This window comes from Budorcas taxicolor, chromosome 19 (assembly GCF_023091745.1).
Source record: "Budorcas taxicolor isolate Tak-1 chromosome 19, Takin1.1, whole genome shotgun sequence".
NCBI lineage: Eukaryota > Metazoa > Chordata > Mammalia > Artiodactyla > Bovidae > Budorcas > Budorcas taxicolor.
The window spans coordinates 53,469,114-53,491,139 of record NC_068928.1 but is presented as its reverse complement, the minus strand read 5'-3'; the positions used below and the strand labels follow the sequence as shown (position 1 = coordinate 53,491,139).

Here is a 22,026-nt window from a genome sequence, read left to right as displayed (position 1 = left end):
TGTTTTGAAACACCATTAACTTGTGTCTTATATACTTGCTAAGTAGCTAATCTCTAAGTTTTGGACAGTTTATAATGGGTTTTGCTTCAGTAATCATTAATCTCTTCTTTATTTGAGGTACTGTCCTTAATTTGGGCTGAGAAAATAGTAGCTTTATGATGTGATGACCTTATGAGCCTAAATTTTCTTATTGTCTTCTGGGTTTTTTCATGGATTTAAAGGGGTGGGTTTTTTTTTTAAGGATTAACTATAATTATACTCATAAATGCGAAGTGAATTTAATATAGTGGTTTTAGCCAGATTTTCTCAAGTTCATAAGATAGAAAGAGAAAGTTTCATACAAAAAGTTCAAAGTTAATTATATCATGTATAAAAGCAAATATCTTGATGACCCAACATGGCTCAAACTCCGCATGTTTAATGAGTCATGGTTTTGAGTCAGATACTTTTAAAAATTCATACATTTTAATTAGTTTCCTCATCTTGCTCAGAAGGACTATACGTTTTGCTATCAGGTATTTGGCTTCACTGTGCATACAGTCTCTAATTGTTAATTTTAAGCAAACTTTTATCTGCTTCTGTTAATGTAAATCAATTGAAAGCCTATTCTTCCAGTGCCTTGTGTTGGCTTTGTTGTTGTTGTTGCACCACAAGGCTGGTGGGAGCTTGGTTCCCAGACCAGGGGCTGAACCTGCTCTCTCAGCCGTTAAAGCACAGAGGCCTAACCACTGGACTGCCAGAGAATTCCCTAAACATGTCTTTATAAATCCCTTTCATTCAACATGAGTGAAAAGTGGTGAGAATTGAGGTTTAAAGCATGCCTTCTGATTTCATAGTCAGATATGGATAAAAATAAACAGAAATGAACCCACATTTCTGCACCTCACCAATCAGGTGGCACTTTTTGTTTTAGCTGAGGCAGTTTATTACCATTTGCTCAGTCTTTCAGGGGTCTCAACACAATAATCAGCAGTTAGTATTTATAAAGCAGCAGATCTGTGTTCTCCTGAGTTAATAAAATTGGCCAAATTCCTTGAATTTACATGTATTCACGTTCACATCCACATAACCAAAGCAGATACCATTTTGAGTGTATGAATTACTCTTAAGAGCAGCATCTGAAAGTCTAGTCAGTGTGATATTTTCTATAAAATATGGCATTTTACTTGCCTATCTACAAAATTAATAAAATCTTAGAGCTTGAAGGATCCTTAGAGATTATCTAACTCCTATGTTAGATGGGAAATGAGATTCAAAGAGTTGAAATGATTTGTACAAGTTTTGACAGCTAGTGAGTAACAAAACTAGAACTAGAATCTTCACCTTCTGATTGTCAATTATATATTTTTCTCCATTTGAAGGGCCTGGAGATGTAGATACTGTGTATCTATTATCAGTACTATATCAGTTAAAACCATAACTTAGGACATTTTCAAATAAGGCTGGAAGAAATTCCTAAGAGATTTGTTATGTAAGAGATCTTTATGGGATGATGTCTTACAGGATTTTTAACATTAGCTATGTCATTCTTCAGCTGTGTTGTTCTATGTTTAAAGGAATTATTTAATTTTACTATTAAATCCCTAGGGAAAGGAAGATATAATAAATGCATGAACATTTTTTCCATGGGAACAAAGGAAAGTGTATTAAGCTGTGGTATTTTTCCCCTAAATATGTAGGCAATTCAAAGAGATAAAAATTATTGGGAAAAAAAACTAAGAGATTATATTTATATATCTATATACACACACATAAAAATATATATACATAGATGCACACACACGTAATACTTTCTTGATCAGATTTTAGAGGAAAGGAAGTAAACCCAGTGGTGATTTATGTTTCCTTTTACGAGTCCCTCTGACTGCGTCTTCTGCACAGGCCTCAGGTGACATGGAGGTCCACATCTCTGTTTAGCATAGCTTCCCTGACACATTAAACATAAAAGACAGTCTCCAGGCGTAAAGTTATAATTTATAGCTCTAAGAGAAGCTCACAGTCTGCTTTCTGAGAAGTAATTTGTTTACCCAGATTGCTTTCTTTTTTTTTGCAAGAGCTTTATTGGGTTATAGTTTGGCCACCTCATGCAAAGAGTTGACTCATTGGAAAAGACTCTGATGCTGGGAGGGATTGGGGGCAGGAGGAAAAGGGGAAGACAGAGGATGAGATGGCTGGATGGCATCACCGACTCGATGGATGTGAGTCTGAGTGAACTCTGGGAGTTGGTGATGGACAGGCAGGCCTGGCGTGCTGTGATCCATGGGGTCGCAAAGAGTCGGACATGACTGAGTGACTGAACTGAACTGAACTGACACACAGTAAACTGCATGTATCTAAAGAGAACAGTCTACTAAACATTGGCTTGTGCGCACCTGTGAAACCATTCCCGAAGTCAGGATAGCATCCGTCATCCCTGAACGTACCCCTGTGCCCTTTCCCAACCCACGTCTCCTTCGTCTCTCATCAGCCTCTGGGCAGATACTGGCCTACTTTCTGCCAGTGCAGAAGGTTTCCTAGACGGTTACATAAACAGATTCACACCACGCGCACCCTTGGCTGCTCTCACTCAGCCTGGTCTCGTGATTGCCATCCCCGTTACTGTATCAGGAGGTCATTCCCTTTTATTGCTGAGTGGTATTCCAGTGTTTGAGTTTTTCACAGTTGCCTTATCCATTCATCTGTCCATGGACATTTGAGTTCTTTTCCGTTTTTAGCCATGATAAAATAAAGTGCCTGTGCACATCCATGTGCAAGTCTCTATCTGAATAACTGTCCTTTCATTTCCCTTTGGTAAATGCCTGGGAGTAGAATGGCTGGATCTTCTGGTAGATAGGTGTTTGACTTTTCAAGAAACTGCAGAACTTTTCCACAGTGATTATCTCATTTCACAGTTCTTTGAATCCTCATTAACACTTGGAAAGTCAGTCTTCACAATTTTAGCCTTTCTGATAGATGTGGTATCTCTTTGTGGTTTTGATTTGCGTTTCCCTGATGGCTCATGATGTTGGACAGGACCTTTATGTGCTTTTTTGCCATCTTCTTTGGTGAAGGTATATCCTGATATTTCGCCGCTACTCTGAGTTACTTGCTCTTTGACTCTAGATTGGTCTATCGTATTAAACTGGCCTCTAGAGTTGGGCAGAAAGTCCCATCAGTGCAGCTTAGTTTTCTCCATACCTCAGTCATTTCCCCTTTTTTTCTGTGTGTGCAGTTATTTCTATGATAGTCATATCAGTAAACATGCACTTCCAGTACGATCACATTTTACTCAGCTTTTGACATACCTACTAAAGACTGCATTAATAAATGAGCTAAATATTGGTCGCATTGTATTACCTAGAGTTGTCAAGTTAGTTCACTTAATTAATTTGATCGTTTATAAATACCTAGCAGATAGCAGAGATAAGGTCTCTGTTCTCAAATAAAGATACTAATAGTAGGAGCTAACTACATAAGCAGTGGATATGTAAGCAAGTAAATGCAACAAAATGTTCTGGGTGTTGTGTTTTATTTATCCCCCGTCTTCTACCTGAAAAGATGTTAAGTTACATTCATTTGATCATCTTTTCATCCAATGTTTATATTTCTATAAGAAAAGATAATCTTTAAGGTTATCTTACTAAAAACAAACGAGACAACTGGGGGCAAGGACAGCACTGATTGAGAGTGAGATAAACACCTGCTGGAGCTGGACCACTCCCCTGCCTGGTGCCTAGCTTAGCTTAGCTGTGGACACCAGCAAGAGGTGAGATGCCTGTCTCAGTCATCCCAAACCCATCTATGAGGCATGAGCCTGTCTGACCATAAAGGAGAGCCACCGGAGAGTTTTAAGTGGGGGAGTGACAGCATGAGCTTATATTTTAGAAAGATCACTGAAAGTGCCAGATTGAAGACGGATTAAACAGTTGGAGAGAGGGCTAGAGGCAGTGGGTACAGCTAGACCACCACCTAGTACAGCCTCCAGATGCTAAGTGGCGAGAGTAGGGAGGAAGGAAGGGGTCATGTGATAGAATGGGCAGAAGTCAGAGACCATCTGGGCTAGTAACCATTTGATCCAGCAGGTATCTGTTGAACACCTTGTATTTGCCTGGCACCATGCTGTTCACTGTGGGGAGAAAAAGATTTTAAAAATAGATACATTTCACACTCTCCTGGGACTTAGAGTCTTGTAGGGAGTGGATGTAAACATCAGTCACACTGCCGCAGGTGTCGTGACTGACCTCCCCGAAGAAGAGGAATGCTGGTCGTGAGAGCATAGAACTCAGAAGCATGGATGAGGCTGGGATTAGGAGGGGCGTCCTGAGTGCTGCTCCAGTGAGAGCCAAAGGATGACTGAGAGCCTAGGCCCGGGAGAGTGCAGAGAGGGCAGAGGGCTCCCCGGGACAGAGGGAGCAGCGTTCTCACAGAGGCTGGCTGGACCCCACACAGACAGAAGGCCGCAGGGCCTGGGAGCCGTCAGCAAGGAGAGGAGAGGTGGTGGATGGGGACGAAAGTGGTCGGGGAGGACCAGGACGTGAGAGCGGTCTGGAGGCTTCTCACAGTGAGTAGTCAGCGTGGTCAGGTTTCCCTTCCGCTCCCCTGCCTTCTCTGACTAAGTGTTGGAGTAGCTAACTGGGGCTCCCTCTTCTGGCGGGTTGTAGAATTCTGTACTTGGAGGGAGAAAAGCAACTCCAGATTAGTGCTATTCCACGATGTGTTTATCTTATTGAAGAAGAGTTGATCTAGTGTTTCAAGTGTACAGCAAAGTGGTTGAGTTATACATGTTTTCTTTCTTCTTTTTCAGATGATTGTCCTTTATAGGTTATTACAAGATACTGAATATAGTTCCCTGTGCTATCCAGCAGGGCCCTGTTGGTCTGTTTTATGCATAGTAGATTGCACCTGCTAATCCCAGACTCCTGATTTATCCCCCTTCTGCCCCTTTCCTCTTTGGTTATCTGTTTTATGCATAGCAGTTTGCACCTGGTAATCCCAGACTCCTGATTTATCCTCCCCTCTGCCCCTTTCCTCTTTGGTAGTCATAAGTTTGTTTGCTATGTCTGTGAGTCTGTTTCTGTTTTGTGAATAAGTTCATGCCCGCAATTTACTAATTTATTAACACGCATGCAGCCCTCTTGCACAAGGCAATATGCACGTCCTGGGGGAACACAGGTGAGACATAATCCCATGGAAACCTCTGTTTTATGCGATTTCAGATTCACTGTTTATTCCTAGAGCGTGTTCTGCTTGGGATGGTTCCGCATGGAGAGAGAGGAGGTCAGACTCAGAAGCTTGTACACTCCCCAGACTTCTTTACCCTGCGTGTCTGTCTTGTGTGTCGCCTCTTTGAGAAGTGTTTCAAGCGATGGTCCGTATTGAGGTTATAGAAAAGCCAGGGCTTCCTGGTAGTCAGTGATTGAGAATCCGCCTGCCAGTGCAGGGGAAACAGGTTCCGCCCCTGAGCTGAGAAGAGTCCACATGCCTCGGGGCAGCTCACCCTGTGCAGCTGCGCGACTCACCCTGTGCACCGCAGCTGCTGAGCCTGTGCTCTCCAGCCTGAGTGCCTAGAGCCTGCGCCCTGCAACAAGAGAAGCCACGGAAATGAGAAGCGTGCGCACCGCACCTAGAGAGTAGCCCCCTGCTCGCCGCAAATAGAGCCCCTGCACAGCAACGAAGACCCAGCACAGCCAAAATTAATTAGTTAAAAGAAAAGCCAGTATGTACTAATTGCTGTATTGGCTGCTTGGCTTTAACAGGCTGTTATCAAAGTTTTCTATTTTGATTTTCTGAATCAGCTGACCAGTGTTTAAAAGAACCTAGAAATGTTTGCCTGTATGACTGATAATACATTTTCTCAGAGTGGAAGAATCCGAGGACCAAAACATGGTAACCTTTTAATGAAATGATTCTTACTGTTAATAGTCATTATCAAAGTAATTCTGCTGTAACATTTGTATTATCCAGTGTGATATATTATGAGTAGCATTTAATTCAGTTTAATACCTTTTAGAGAGGTAACTGTAATACATTAGAATAGAAAATATCTCTGAACAGCATTTCTCATTAGCAGCAGACACTAACTTAATGTAGTTAGCAGCTAATGAGTTTGTGCTCATTTTGAGTTGGGCTCTAAAAGTTGCCATGGTGACAGATGAACCAGAAGCCATCAACAGAACAAACAGAAGGCCACTGCTCTGCATCCCACCGGGACCGCGACACACACAGCAGATGGGCCCTCGCTCTCGCTGTCTTCAGCTTGCGTCCCATTGTTCTCAGGGAACTTCTCCCTGCAGTGTTTGTTGCTGTGTAGATTGCAGAAGTGATTGTAATAATGAAAATATTCCTTGGAATCTCTGATTGTTTCAGCACAGGAGAATAGTCCTCTTTCATAGTCCCATTTGCAAATAGTCAACATACGTATGTCACTAAATTTAAAATTTTAAGAAACTCTGAATCTTTGTGTATATGTTCTGAAATGGCTGAAATTAATGTAAGGTTTTAAAATATTTTTCCATTTCTTGTCATTGTGTGGTGTCTGTGCATAAGAGAAATTCTTTGCTTTATCATACAAAAACTTATCTCTCTTAAGTACTAAGATACCATCAATTATAGGTAGAACATAATGGAAATTCCCTGGCGGTCCAGTGATTAGGACTCCAAGCCTTCACTACCTAGGGCGCCGGTTCAGTCCCTCACTAGAGAACTAAGATCCCATAAGTCGAGCAGCATGGTGGGGGGTGGGGGAGATATATATATATATATATATATATATATATAGAGAGAGAGAGAGAGAGAGAGAGAGAGAGAGAGAGGCCATACCATGGATTTAATAATGCCTTATTGGTGGTTGGCAGGTGAATGAGGAAACTATGTTAAGTTTATACACCAATTGTAAGATGCATCCAAATTTCAGAAGCAAAACGTGTTGAAATGTGTAGGTTAAAAGGTCCCTGTAGTTAACATTTACCTATAAAAGCTTACTTTTAAAATATACCTCTCTAATCCATTGCATGACTCCTTGTCAGTGTACCTTAGACTAATGGAGGTAGCCTGTGAGACTTTAATCCAGGTGTATGTAGGTAAGTCTCATTATAGGAAATGCTGTTAGAAGGGAACAGTTGTTGAATATCTCATAGCATATATATATGAGTATATATGCTTATAGCATATACTGTGATGCTGTCTAGGTAAGTGAAAGATTTAAATGTACTACTTGCTGGGCGGCGGGGGGCAGGAAATTGTGCTCTTCACCAGAACTGAATTGAAGGATATAGAAACCACTCTAGCTATATTAAGGAGAAATGAGTTTAGGTGCAGAGAATTGGGTGCTTATACAGTCGTTGGAGGGAGGGCGTGCCCTAGGCTGGGATGCAAATATGAGTCCCCAGAGGGCCCTCCAGAAGAGCCGCTTCCAGGGGAAAAGGCAGGAGGCCCTGCAGGCCCTGCTGACTTCAAGAGCACTGTGTCACTGCCGCAGCCCAGCCGTCAGGAAGCTGCCACTGAGACAGTGATTGGGAACCGGGACCCCGTGCCAAAGCCTCCACCACCTCCAGGGCAGCGCTCACACTCGGAGCTGGGACAGTGGGCAGAGGGCACTCAGGTCACTGCTGGATCCTTGCAGCTGTGGACTGGCCCCTGCTGGCCTGTGGTTGGTGTGCTGGTCGGTGAGGGGGCACCTTTGCTGCTCTTGTAAGGCTTTTAAAATTTCAGGATGGCTGTTCATTAGGTCTTTACTCTTAAGTTCCTGCTCGCTCACACTGTATTCTTGGTTGAGCCAGTCTCTCCCCTGCTGTAAAATCCCCTCGCAGTGGCCCCGATGTGACAGCCTTGGATCGAGTCTGCTTTACCATCTTCAGCAAATGTCACTGAACTTTTTTCTGTAACATAATATACCTATGGAGCACTTGCTGTGTGTCCGACACTGTTCTAAAGGGCTCTTTACAGATGTTAATATTCACTCCTCAAAGAACGTCTCAGTAAGGTATTGATTGTTACCCTCACTTCATCCTCTGTCTTCCTGCATTTATACAGACAGCACCACTGAAGGGCGGAGAGTTAAATAACTCACCCAGGTTCACTCAGTGGCAGAGCTGAGATTTAAACAGATGGGTCTGGGCTCATAGCCACAACACCAGATCTGAAGAGGAGCCACACACGGGAGGAATAAACCCCAAAGTGTGCATGGCCAGGGCCTCCTGGGGGAGGTGGCGCATGCAGCCAGTGAGAGGGAGAGAAGAACCTTTGGTGGAATCAGTGACATTTTTTTCCTTCTTAAGCTGGAGATTGGGTCCATGGAGGTTTGTTGACTATTTGGTCTCTATGCCCTTTTGTACGTCTCAATTATTTCCAAAGTTTTTTTTTTTTTTTTTTTAACAAAAGAACGTCTTTTAGTATGACTTGGGTAATAAGATGGAAATGCCTTAATGCACCGGGCACCCCACCCTCCCCTGCTTTGTTAAGTTTCTGATGAGTAGCATAAGGTAGATCCTAGCCAGAACCCAGCCCCCTAGGTGTGTAGAATGGGACACAGAGGTGCTGTCGGGCACAACTGGCTCTGGGGCCCGTACAGTCGGTTCTTGATCAAGGTCACCTGCTTGTGGAGTAAACAACCAGTTGCAGTCACAGCATCCTGGACTCCCCATGAGTTTGTAATCAGAGGAGCCTGTCCTCAGAGAACTTCTGCCCGAAACTGGAGGCTCCAGGTTTGTCTGTGCCCTGCAACCAGGACCACGGGGTCGCCCTCCACCAGGCTGCCCCCGAGTGCTCGTCCGGCCAGTGGCCAAGCGATGGGGTCCAGAATGTCTACAAAGACTTCACCAGCCTTGTCTCAGGCCTTCAAGGCACGGAAGCGTTTTCCCATTTCAAGATCTTCCCATGCCCGGTCCAGGCTGGTTGGGAGTGAGCTCACAGACAAGCTCCCCTGGCCCAGCTTAGTGGTCACTTCCTCAGCGGAGCTTTCTCTGAGTCCCTAACCCAAGTGAGGTTCTTTTGTCCCACATGCTTATCATGCGTGTGGCAGCTTGTCACTGTTCACTTGTGGAATCATTTTTAAGTTAGTATCTTACAGGAACTATATCTATTTATTTTCCTCAGTGCACTCAGTGCCTGGCACAAAATAGGCACTCATTAAATATTTCCTAAATAAGTAAATTCTGAGAGGATAAATGAGGATACTGACACCTGTGGGGGGGACGCTGATAGCAAGCCACAGGAGAAAAATCAGCTTTAGCCCCGTGTACCCCACCCGGCTTTCCTCGTTTTTCACAGCACTTAGGACCTTCCGGTGACCAATTAGCTTAATAGGCATTTTGTTCATCAGTCGTCTCCCCCTGCTAAGATGTGAGCAGAGGGCCTGGGGAGGTGGGAGTCCACCTTTTGTGTCCACTGGAAGGTCCCAGCACGTGGAGCTGGGCGCTGGAAAGCCTTCATGTGTGTAAATGCATGAGTAGCTTTGATCTCAGTACCTAGAGTCCCAGTAAGAGACTGAGAGAAGGATTTGGAAAAGGCAGGGAAAGCTTGAAACAGGGTAACGGGGCTTTGGGCAGACTATGGTAGATTACAAAAGGAACGTTAGCAGCCGCAGGAGCTTGGCTTTGAATTGCTTAAATAGGACCAGAACCCGTCAGCTTTCTGAGCCTGCAACTTTAGGCGGTCTGGAAACCAGACTGAAGTTTGGGATGATTCAGAGGTGTGGTTAGCGTAGTGAAAGGAAGCCCAGGGGGCCTGGGCAGGGCGGGGGAGGGGCGGGGGGCCGGTCCAGATGGCAGTACTGGCGGCTCAGGCCGTGGAAAATGACTAGAGAAGCAGAAGGTGGGACTTGGGAGTCCAGAGTGGAATAAAAGCTAAGCAGGCTGGGCCAGCAGGGCAGTGCCTTCTGTCTTGGTCTCCTGGAGATGGCAGTGTAGTGCCAAAGCTTAGTCCCCCGGGGCACTCAAGGGACAGTCTGAACTTCCTGCCTGTACAGTGGCTGGTTGTTTTGGAAAAGCAGTCATAGGAATTTGTAAACTATTTGGACTCTGGTGTGACAGTATCCTCTGAAATTTTTACCCGAAAGCAGAAAACTGTTTCTTGGAAAGAAAATTGGTTGACAGGACTTGCTGTCTCACATAAGGATTTAATGCCCTGCTTTTTCACCAGCAGGTGTCACTCTCACGTGACACTGAGCTTGCTGGAAGCTCTTTATTTGCTATAGAGTTATTCCCTGGCTGCCGTTCTAATTTTTTTTTCCTAAATAAGACAAATCATTTGTTGCTGATCGATACAGATCAAGCTACAATTCCCCTTGCCTTAATGCGTTCTACTGTGAAAATAGTGATGTGTAGGGTGGACTGGTCTGTGGACCCTTAGATCTGGGCCCGTTTGAGAAGGGGAACTTCAGGATTGCTTTGACACCCTAGCCGTATGTCTTTGGGGAATGATAGATGGAGAAATTTGGTTCTGAAGAGCATGCGTGGCTAGTCAAGACCTGACCGTTTGATTTATCTGTATTACAAGAACAGATCCAGATTTTAAGATTCTCAATCAGTTGAGATTGTTAGTTGCCCGATAGTAGTAGCAACATTTTAAGATTTAACAACAAATAGGTGAGAGTACTTAATATTTTTAATTCAATGTATTCAAAAAATGTTGTCAGTTCAATGTGAGATCAAGATAAACATCAATGAAGTTTTCGTGCGCTGACTCTTTGAAGCGCATCTCGGTCCACGAATCGCGTGCTCAGTGGCGACGTGGTTAGTGGCTGCTGTATTAATATGGGCAGTGCATACTTGGGCCTTGCGGGCTCTGTGTGGGCGAGGGGAGGTCGGGCTGGGTCCTTAGGCTCCGGTTGCTTCCGAGTCCTTGCCAGTTGTTTCCTCCAGGTTTTGAGTTCGGGTAGGTTTTCTTTGAACAGACCGGATGGATGGCAGGTGGAAGCACCTTGACTTTGGTAGTAGCTGGCCAGCCAGTGTGTTATGACAAAAGAGAAATGGGGTCTTGTAACAAGGGCAGACAGAACTCTCTCTCTCTCTCTTTTTTTTTCTTTTGGTCTTTTTAACTAATAGACTCTATTTTCCTTTGTTTTAAGAGCAGTTTTAGGTTTACAGAAAGACTGAGCAGAAAATAGAGTTACCACATGTTGCATCTCTCCATCCCCAGCCCACTCTCCATTTCCCCTGTGCTCAACATCTTGCCTTGGTGTCATGCCTTTGTTACAGCTGTTGAGCCAGTATTGATACGTTATTATTAACTGAAGTCCGTAGTTTAGCTATGAGTTCATGCTCTGTGTTGTACAGTTTGATGGGTTTTCAAATGCCTAACGTTGTGTGTCCACTGTTAGAGAATCCTGCTGTTACTCTCTGGGCACCCGCTGCCCTCACACCACGTGCCCACTCTTACAGGACCACCATGTCATTCCCCACCCCTGGGTGAGCCCCGCACCCGGCCTGGGCATCCCTCCCCCCCACCCCCGCCCCCGCCCCCGCCCCAAGCCCGTCTCAACCACTGAAGAAGGCTTTATGGTCTCTCTAGTTTTGCTTCTTCCCAGAACATTATATGGTAGGAATCAGAGCATGTGGCCTTTCCAGACTGGCTTCTTTTACCTAATAATATGCATGTAATGTCCCTCCATTTCTTTTTTCATGCATTGAGAGCTCATTTCTTTTTAGCACTAAGAGCCCATTGTATGTGTATACCACAGTCTGTTCTATCTGCCTGCCTATAGAGAAATACCTTGCTTGCTTCCAGTTCGGGGCCATTATGAATAAAACTGCTATAAACATTCCTGTAGAGGTTTTTGTGTGCGGACATAAGCTTTTCACTCATTTGGGTAAATACTTAGGTACTGCTGCCACCTTAATTAGCTAAAAAGCCAATGTCAGGAAAAAATATGTTTGAAAATATATTTGAAGGTCGTCCCCTTTACATTTAAAATCACCCTATAATAGATTTTATCACTTTCTTTAAAAATGAAAATATTTATTTATTTAAATAGTGGATGTTCATCTAAGCAATATACCATGCCAAATGCTGTGGCAAATTCAGGGAACTGTGAATGTTCCGGAAGCACCTACATTGCCCTGGCTGAATCAGGGAAGGTTCTCAAGGGAAGTGACATTTAATCTGATATTTAGAGAATGACTAGGAATTACCACGTTTTATTGAATCTTGAGATATGATCAACTGCTTTATGCATTATTTTGTCGCTCAGACGGTAAAGAATCTGCCTGCAAAGCAAGAGATGCAGGTTCAATCCCTGGGTCAGGAAGAACCCCTAAAACACTGCCAAGGTGAGAAAGCTGATGAGTGTTTGGGACACATTGACTTTGAACTGCGCATTAAGACATCAATGTCCATATCAATGTTGACATCCAGTGGCCCTCCAGGGCTTAGACCATCACCACAGGATTGATGAATGAAGCGGAAGTAGATAGATGACCCAGGATGAGAGTCTGCAGTGGAACTTTAGAGAAGGAGGAAGCAGCCTGTCACTGGGAGCAGGAAAGAGTGGCTGCAGGGTCAGAGGAACTCTGAGAATGGACTTCCAGCGTCATGAAGGCGGAAGAAGAGAGGCTCGGGGGGTCAGAGTGGTCACCGCCGATACACAACCGAGGGGCAAGCAGAGAAAGCTCGGGGAGCCGTAGGGTTTCAGCATCAAGGAGGAAGAGGAGGGTGAGAGGAGCTGGGTGAGGGGCCCAGGGCAGGTGAGGAAGCAGGACTTCAGGAAGTGTGCGGGAGGAGAGGGGACCCGTCGGAGGTGGCTCGCGTGGGATGTGGGTTGAGGCAAGCAGGAGAGCCACTGTCAGGGGAGAGCACCAGTGTAGGCCCGTTCACGTGCCTACCAGGAGGAGCTGGTGGCAGGGCGGCCTCATCCCTGGGCAGGTTACTGGCTGGAAATGTGTTCTCCTCTACTCCACACGTGAACACGGGGGCTGGATTTCTCTTCTCCTGTGCACTCAGCGATGTCCATCTACTAATCTCTGGAAGAAAAAAAAGTATATGTGTGTTAGTTGCTCAGTTGTGCCCAATTCTTTGCGACCCCATGGATTGTAGCCTGCCAGGCTCCTTTGTCCATGGAATTCTCCAGACAAGAATACCGGAGAGGGTTGCCATTCTCTTCCCCAGGGGATCTTCCCGACCCAGGGATTGAACCTGGATCTCCTGCATTGCAGGCAGATTCTTTACTGTCTGCCCGGAATAAAAAATAAAAATATTTGTAAAACAAAGAATTAATGGGAGACCCAGTCTTCAGCTTTGGGCCTTTCTGTCTGCTCTGGGGAGAGTCATGGGTTGAAGACACCCAGTCCCTGAGACAGGACCCAGAGCTGTGGAGGGAGTCATCTGTGTGTCCTGACACCACAGACTGTGAGATGCCCCAGTATTTCATGTGCCGCCCAGAAAGGGACATGCTATCGATGGTAAGACACGTGCCGGTGAAGTGATTTTAACACGTGCAGAAATGTGAGTCTTGCAGTCGGGGAAGCAGAGTGCCAGCCTGGTGGAAGAGGAACAGAAGTGTGGGGCGGACGGCCGTGGGCTGTGTACTATAGGGACCAACACCTGCAGCTTTGGCCTGCTGGCCTTTATTTCTCTGGAGAATAAGGTCAAGTTTATCTTCTGGGGTCGGGAGATAAAGGCATTATCGCCCGAGAGTGGAAGGTTGTTCAGTGAGTCGTCGACAGCAGTAGTAGAGCCAGGCAGACCCAGGAAATTGTAGGCTGGTCAGGAAGCACTAAGGGTGCCCTGAGGTTAGGGCCCAGGAGTTCTCATTGATTTCAGACTGCCCAGCAGTCCAAGCCAGGGTGGAGAGGGTGGACAGTGGCTTCATCCAGAATTGAGGGTTTGCCGTGCGGGGCAACAGAAAAATCATGGGCAGAGGCCTCTTGGATACTGTGTACAATGGTGTCACAGGATGGACGGTGGAACTCACTGGGGAGATGAGAAATTCAGGCTGATTGCAAGGGATAATAATAGTTTTTATAATGTTATATATTTATATAATTTTCTTCAGAATTAAAACAGATTTATATAAAAATTCATGGACATCTGATGATCTCTTAATTTTGAGAAATACGGACCGAGAGCAGTGGTTCTTAAAGTGTGGGCCCAGGGCCTGGGGAACCAGCCTCTCCTGAGAACTTAGCAGAAATGCAGACTGGCAGCCTCCCCTCCCTCCCAACCAAGTGAATTCCCGGTTGGGGCCCAGGAGCCGGGCCTTTAACCTGCCTCCCGCTCACGCTGGAGCCCTGCGGCTCTGACCCACCTGACAGCCTGCCTTTTGGGCGAGGGAACCGGCCAAGGGCTACAGCTCGGGATCCAGGTTCATTTACAGGAAACGTGGGTCTGAGGCCTGGGACTCTGACTTTAGTGCAGTTCGCTGCCAAAGCTCTACATTGTCATGCCTCGGTTTTGTGTTCTGTTTTCTTTGGTTTGGGTTGAGTTGAAGGTGGTGATAATACTAAGGAGTTGGGGTCTTTTCCTTCTGTCCATTCTAGTGCCAGAACCTACCAAGACCTGTTCAAGCCAGCCCCAGCCTGCCGGCACCAGTACCAGTACTTCCACCAGCACCCTCTCCAGTGGCAGCAATGGCAAACGTGCGTCTGCCGGCGGCCAGCAGCCAGCTGCAGCCCGTTACCTGCCTCGCGAGGTGCCTCCACGCTTCCGCCAGCAAGAACAGAAGCAGCTGTTAAAGAGAGGTCAGCCACTGCCCGCGGGGGCCCTGACCAGCGTGAGCCCCACCCAGGGTGCTGGGCCTGCAGGGCTGAGCCCGCCCCCGCTGCCTGGAGCTGGAGCACAGCCACACCCCAGTAAGCCCCAACCAGGTAAACCACCCAGAACCAGAGCGCTCTTTCTACCTGAGAACTGGTTTGCTATTTTCACCTTTGCTGCTCAGTAATAAACATGGACATATTTACTGTACACTTAGCAAAGCTAGCTCGATGATAGATACATTCGCTTCAATTCGATTTTAAGGTTTACTTCTATTTCCCCTTCTTATTTATTTTGTTTCTCGTGTGTTTGCAGATGGCAATAGCTACTTCTCTTGTGGCTCAGCTGGTAAAGAATCCGCCTGCAATTTGGGAGACCTGGGTTCGATCTCTGGGTTGGGAAGATCCCCTGGAGAAGGGAAAGGCTACTCTCTCCAGTATCCTGGCCTGGAGAATTCCACGTTCTGTATAGTCCGTGGGGTTGCAAAGAGTCAGACACGACTGAGCGACTTTCACTTTCTTTCACGTTAGCTACTTCAGTTAAGCCTGTTGCTCACCAGAAACTAAAGGTCTTTGTCAGTCTGTATACATCCGTCACGGCAGGTGCTTTAGAGCCCTGCAGTGAAAACTGTTAGTGAAACCCTTTTCTCCCAGGTAATTAGGACATCTCGAACCGCACACATGATTTCTGTACAGGGAAGTGATAGCATTTTATGGGGAGTGGCTATTTGTAACTGACATACTTGAGCACCCCAAGGCGGTGCTGCCTGCTCCGCCCCCGAGAGGTCTGGGGCTCTGTGCTGCCCACTGCTCATTGGTGTCCTGGCCTGCAGTACAACGCCGGCTCTCTCTGGGTTCACAGGAGAACTGGCCACTTGCTCATTTGCTTTCCAGCCTCAGAATGTCAGCGTCTCTGCTCTCCTCTCTCCTGTTCCCCTCCGCTTGATCTCATGGATTAGCACTGTAAAAAAATTTTCTTTACTGGAGTTTTAGAGAAATTTTTGGAAGAGAGCAAACTCCATGTGTTCAACTGCCATGATTCTGCGTTATTTTCTTAAATCTTTCTGTTTCAAGTAATTCAACAGTTGGCACTGGTTCTAGCATGGTGGTGAAATTCAGGTCTGTAGAGAGGCAAAGAGGCTTCTTGTATTAGATTAGAATTTAAAAGAAACATGTCACAATTTTTTTTTCCTTCATGTGCTGCCTTTTAATATGGGGAATAATTCCAACGTAACCGAAGTATTTGCAGCACCATTTCTAAAAACCATGACTTTGTGGTTTTCTTTGGAAAAAATATTTTTAGACAACTTCGCCATGTCTCTTCAAATAGTCTTGACTTTCATCTGCTAAATTCCTAGTAGAGAGGATGTAGGTCAATGATCGTCAGCAAAAAGCTAGGAAGAGAAGAAATGATCCAGTGTATTCATTGAATAGAATCCCATCTGCTTAACTGCCACCAGTTTAATAGTCAAGTATACGGTTACTCTCCACACTGAAATATGGTCTTCTGACCAATCTTAACAGAGATTGTATAGTCAGACTTGTATAGCTTGGTGTTTTGATTTAAGAAGCTTATATTGAAAAACTGAGGTACTTGATTCATACTCAGCACAGAGCCTACATGTAGTAAGTGCTCAGTAAATTCAGATGCTAGCTGTGACTGTGGAACTTGGGAGACTTTTGAAACATGCTGCAAATATATTTGTACTTTTGAAACGCTATTACAGAGCAGCAACTGAAAAACAACTCACAAAATCTTCGTAAACTTTTCTTTCTTGTGGTGCAAGTTACTTAATGAATTCATTCATATCCAATTGAAATTCTATTAGTGAGTTCCACATTTTCTTGCCACATTGAAACTTTTGTAGATACTGCTTGAAGTAAAAGCTCTTATAACTTTGTTTAAAGTAATACATAGATTTTTATGTGTTTATTTGCATTTGTGTTAGGGTTTTCACTGCTGTAGGCTTTCCACATTAAAATGAAAAACATGGTTTGATTCATGATTGCATTCCTCTAAGACTAAATTTAAAAATATGAGTGCTAGATCAACAGAAAGTGAAGTCGCTCAGTCGTGTCCGACTCTTTGCGACTCCATGGATTGTAGCCCACCAGGCTCCTCCCTCCATGGGCTTCTCCAGGCAAGAGTACTGGAGTAGATTGTCACAACAGAACTGAGATTGAATTACCCAAGCAGGGGGTAAAGTGAAAGTGAAGTCGCTCAGTCGTGTCCGACTCTTTGCAACCCCATGGACTGTAGCCTACCAGGCTCCTCTGTCCATGGGATTTTCCAGGCAATAGTACTGGAGTGGATTGCCATTTCCTTCTCCAGGGGATCTTCCTAACCCAGGGATTAAACCCGGGTCTCCCACATTGTAGACAGATGCTTAACTGTCTGAGCCACCAGAGGGTAAGGTAGTGACTAATCCTTGAGAATTTAACAGCAGACCATTTCTAATGATAAGAAAAGCAAAGTTAGGAGTTATTTCAGTCCAGCACATTAACTTTCTGTGTTTTCCCCCAAGAATATGAGTATATATGACTATACTGACTACCAGCCTAATGCTCAGAAGTCATTCTTTGCCCTGCGTGGCATGATCTACAGAGGTGATGGAAACACACCCAAACTGACTGTTGCCTCTGCAGCTGGTACAAGTGGCCGGCGGAATTATTGACTTCGTGACCAACGTGGCTGAAGGTGATGATAAAAAACCACCTGTGTTTGAGAACAGGCTGAACATTCACTGGCTCGCAGGTCACCAGAGGGCAGCAATCTGAAGCTCCCTCCAGGGACGTCTCTGGCAGTCTGGGGGCTCGGACTTCACCTTCCGGTGCAGGGAGTGTGGGTTCAACCCCTGCTCCAGGACCTAAGGTCCTACATACCTCATGGCCCCAAAACCAAAATGTAAAACAGAAGCAATGGTGTAATAAATTTAGTAAAGACTTTAAAAATGGTCCACTTCCAAAAAAAAGTTGTTTTTTTTTTTTTTTAATAAAAAGAATAAATTGCTCACCATTTAAATTAAAAAAAAAAACAAAAAACAGATTTCAGGTTCTACCGGCCCCTCTTTGTGTTATCTCCATGTCAGCCCAGGGCACTGTTGGAGAGATGCCGTTGATTTTGTAGTTTTTGTAGCATTATTTACGCCAGCACTATCACGTGTTCTAAGGGAACCAAGACTTCCATCCTAGCATGCACAGCTAACTCCTGGCCACTTTACTTATAATGTTCAGTAACGCTAATGCTAAAGGGAAGCCCTTCAACAAGTTTAAGGAAGTTTAAGCACAGATTCTTCATATTGGGCTTCCAATTCAAAAAAAGACGTTTTCAGGTGGACACTTCCTGTTAATTGTTGATGCTCTGACTCCACATATAGATTAACTTCTGGGGGTCACCTCCCTTGTGGAAAAACATGGCTCTCAAACAGGCATGCCCAGAGTAGCCAGGGAAAAAGAGGCCTGAGACATCTGTGTGGACCGGAAGGCAACTGAGGGGAGCCCTGCAAAGAGCCAGTGAGGAAGAGGGCCTGGGAGCATTTCAGTCAGAGAAATTCTGGTCTGACAGCCCAGGAGGCCTCGTGGACTGGGGCAGCTCCGGAGGGTAGAGACCCAATTAGGCAGCACAGTACAGTGGGGCGGGGTTCAGCCCGTCCCTCATCACTGGGGCATCCAGAGACTGAATCACCCCTCACGGTGGGTGGAGGGGGTCCTGTGAGACAGACAGCCCCAGCACAGCCCTGGATCCAGGTGCTCTCTTTAAATAACAACAGTTTGTCCTGGAATAAAACATTGGCCTTCTAATAAAATAATGCAAGCGGAAATAGATTATAAGTTCCTGTGTTGATTCTGGAGGGGAGCGCCCATCCAGCCAGTTGGCAACAAATGTTGCCTGGTAAGGTGTGACTAGTATACAAGTGCACTGATTCACCCTGTGAAGCTTCCCGGAAAATGTGAATTTTCCATTCAGACTGTGTTTTTGCCTATCTGCAGTGTAACTCCATCCTGAAACACTTGTGAGCTTTTTTATCTTGTTAAAAAACTCTTTTTCTGGCCGCGCTAAAGGCAATCTATTGTTTTGGTGGCTACTTTGTACATTTATAATCAGAGGCTTTGATTACTATGCGGTTATGTTCGATTCTTAGATCTTTCGTAGATGGAAGCAGGAAAGTAATTAAGAAGTTGGACATGTGCCAATTTACATATGGGGCTCATTTAGAAAATTATAGCTAGTGTTGGTATGCCAGACTTTCAGGGGAAGCGAAACGTTCTGGGGGAAGAGCGGGAAAGAGGAGGAACCGAAAACAAAGGAATAGGAGAGGGCAGCGGTTTGTCTGCGGGCAGCCAATAGGCAGCGCGCCCTTTCGCTTTTGGCTGACTTTCAAAAACACAGACGGAAAGTGGCTCTCCTGCTGCCACAACTGGGTCCTGCAGTGAAAACGGTGTGACCATCGAAAGAATGTTGAGAGGCAGGAAGATCGGTTTAGTGTCAGCTGCAATTAGATAATCAAAGCTTTCAAATCCTCCCGGGGTGGGAAGGGCACCGCCAGTCCTGCCCGCGGGCGCCTGCAGGTCGCCGGGCACAGGGGCACAGCCGGCGGAGCCTCCCGGCGGCAACAGCCGGTGTCCCGGCGGAGCGGGGAGCCCGCGCTGCCCTAGATGTGGGCGGCCGGCACGCGAGGTAGCGTCTCCCAAGGGGTGGGCGGCCCCTGTCGCAGGTACTTGTGCCCCCGCGGCCCGCGGAGTAGCCGAAAAGAGCCGCCACCGAGCCCACAGCAGCCCCCTGCGGGGGCTTCTCGCAGAGTCTGGACCCCGGGGAAGCAGCCTCCTCCTGCTAAGCAGCCTCGTCCTGCCGATGGAAGTAAAGCAGGGCCATCAAGCTTTTTCTTGTGGACACTTTGATTATTGTTTTCAGTAAACCTTTCACTCGGTTCTGCATTTCATAATCCCTTGCAAGGATAGAGGTGGACGGAAGAGATGTCTCCGAGTCTGTCCTGTGCTGGAGTTCTGAGCTAAGAACACTTTCTCCATGAGATTTTTGCAACCCCGTCAAGGCAGTGGAGGGAGGCGGCTTCGGTTCTCCAAGGCTGAAAACAGTGTTTACTTGGATTCCGCCCCTTGAAAAACCCAGTGTCCGAGTATGTGTTACCAGTACACGTAGTACGCTTGTGTTTTCAACTACAGAAAGCATTTGGAATTACTTTAGGATGTAGTTTATTATTCTGCCATTTCCGTTAAAAGGACTGTGGTGAGAAAGAATGAATTCCATACCATTTGTCAGGGTTAGCACTAAATTAAGTGTTCTGCACACTTCTGAGTAAATATTGTCCACACTTCCCTACCTGATTAACCTGATACCTAATTATAATTTCGCTTACTGGAGCTTTAAAAGCTCTTTGTTACTTTTTTTTTGAAGATTTTATCTTTCTATGGCAACATTTTGGAATTTAAAAGCAAAAGAAGAAAGTTTTTCTCTTTATGCTATTGTGTAATCCTTTTAATCACTTAAGACAGTTCATTACTTAGACTTTTATAGACATCTATTTTTAGAATATTTGAACTCTTCAGACAGCAGTTAAAAAAGAGAATTTAACATGACAAAACTTCATTACTTTTTTCATTTTTAAGGCTTTTATTTAGTGGAACTAGTTTAATGATAGAATGTTGTAATGGAAGGTGCTCTATAATTTTATTCTGAAGATAACAAGTTTCCGTTCAGTCTTTACTGGCCATTGGTTATAACACCTTTGCAAGTTTGGCCTGAGTCTGTTTCCCCATCTGTAAAACAGATGTAACTTGTAAGGTTCAGTTAACCTAATGTGTGTGGAAATACTTGGAACTTCAAAATGCTATGAAATATGTGATGTCTTAGGGATATGCGTGCATGTATGTGTGCATGCTTAGTCTTGTCCAGCTCTTTGCACCCCCATGGACTGTAGCCTGCCAGACTCCTCTGTCCAGGGGATTTCCCAGGCAAGTATATCCAAGTGGATTGCCATTTCCTGCTCCAGAGGATCTTCCCGAACCAGGGATTGAACCTGTGTCTTTTGGGTCTCCTGCATTGGCAGGCAGATTCTTTACCCCCTTTAGGGATAGGAACACTCTTATTTATAAACTTTCTCAAACTTGCTGCCCAACAGATGTATATATTTTAGCCTTTTAAAACTCCTGGGCTTATGCTGAAGAGTGTAAAATAACCTACAAGAGAATTCAGCCGTGGTTTATTTCGGAGCTTTCATTCATTTCAAAATACCTACTCACAGAAGTCAGTCATTTCAGTTTCTTTCATATAGTCTTTTAGACTATAACTAAAAGATGGATTTTTAAAATTGATAATGCAGTCAAGATATTTTGGTTTATGAAAACCATGTTACTCAAATATTTTCAAGGTCATAAATTCTACCAAGAAGAATGGTATGCTTTAAAGATAAAGAGAATAATAGTTTTAAAAACATAACATATTTTCATTTAGGGGATAAATTCTAAGGTCATAATATGTGGTGGTGGTGATGGTAGAGGTGATAGTGCTGATGATGTAATTATGATGATGGTGTTAATGATGAAGAGGGGCAGGAGAGGAGAGACTTCAGGGATTACCCAGAACAGAACTAGTCAAACTGCTCCTCAGAGCCCCCAGAAGGTTTTAAAGGAGTCTGAGTGGGGCAAGAATGGTGAGGAGAGGGGAAAGCCTGGTTTTCCCAAAGTGGATTTAGGTTAATTCATTCATGTGTTGGAGGTGTAGGTTCTGCTGTTTGTTTTCTGTTGTGTGGCCTTTACCACTGCACTTAAGACAGTGATAAGTTGTATTTTCAAACCAATTGAAGTCTATACTTGAAAACCATAAATATTGCATTAAAATCGTAACTTTCTGCTCTCCAGTTTTCAAGTCTTTCCAGCTTTTAAATGCATTTTTGTGTTCAAACTTTTTTTTTTGGACTACATGGAATGTGGGACCTTAGTCACGTCCCGTGCATTAGGAGTGTGGAGTCTTAGCCATCAGATGCCTGGGAAGTCCCCAGACTATTTTTTTTTTTTTATTAAAGTACACATGACACAGTTGATTCCCATTTCAAAACTTTTTGAGAAAGGAAAAAAAAAATGAGAAAACAAGATAAAGTGGAAAAAGGGGGGAAAAAAAACTGAAGCCAAGAGTGGCACCTTTGTGCATCACACCTGTCCTGGTACAGAACGTTCTTGTTCATCTGTGCGGTGTTTGTAAGCCCATTGGCAGGACTGTTGAACATCCCTGTTCAGCACAATATGAACTGTCATCTGAGGACACTGTGACTAGAGTTACATAGGAACGGCCTCTGTTACAGGCCCCTAAACTATCAGAAGAGAGGACTTTGTAAAGAAGCTCCTGGGA

At 45.0% G+C, this 22,026-nt stretch overlaps 1 protein-coding gene across 3 annotated transcripts in view; it reads left to right on the top strand.

The window, feature by feature from the left end:
- TNRC6C (trinucleotide repeat containing adaptor 6C) overlaps positions 1-22,026 on the top strand; it is a 75,018-nt gene that overhangs the window by 8,227 nt on the left and 44,765 nt on the right. For all 3 annotated transcript variants that reach the window (XM_052658873.1, XM_052658872.1, XM_052658871.1), the window contains exon 3: positions 14,451-14,777. In XM_052658873.1, the coding sequence (XP_052514833.1) occupies positions 14,451-14,777 (327 nt within the window). The remainder of the gene's footprint in view (positions 1-14,450; positions 14,778-22,026) is intronic.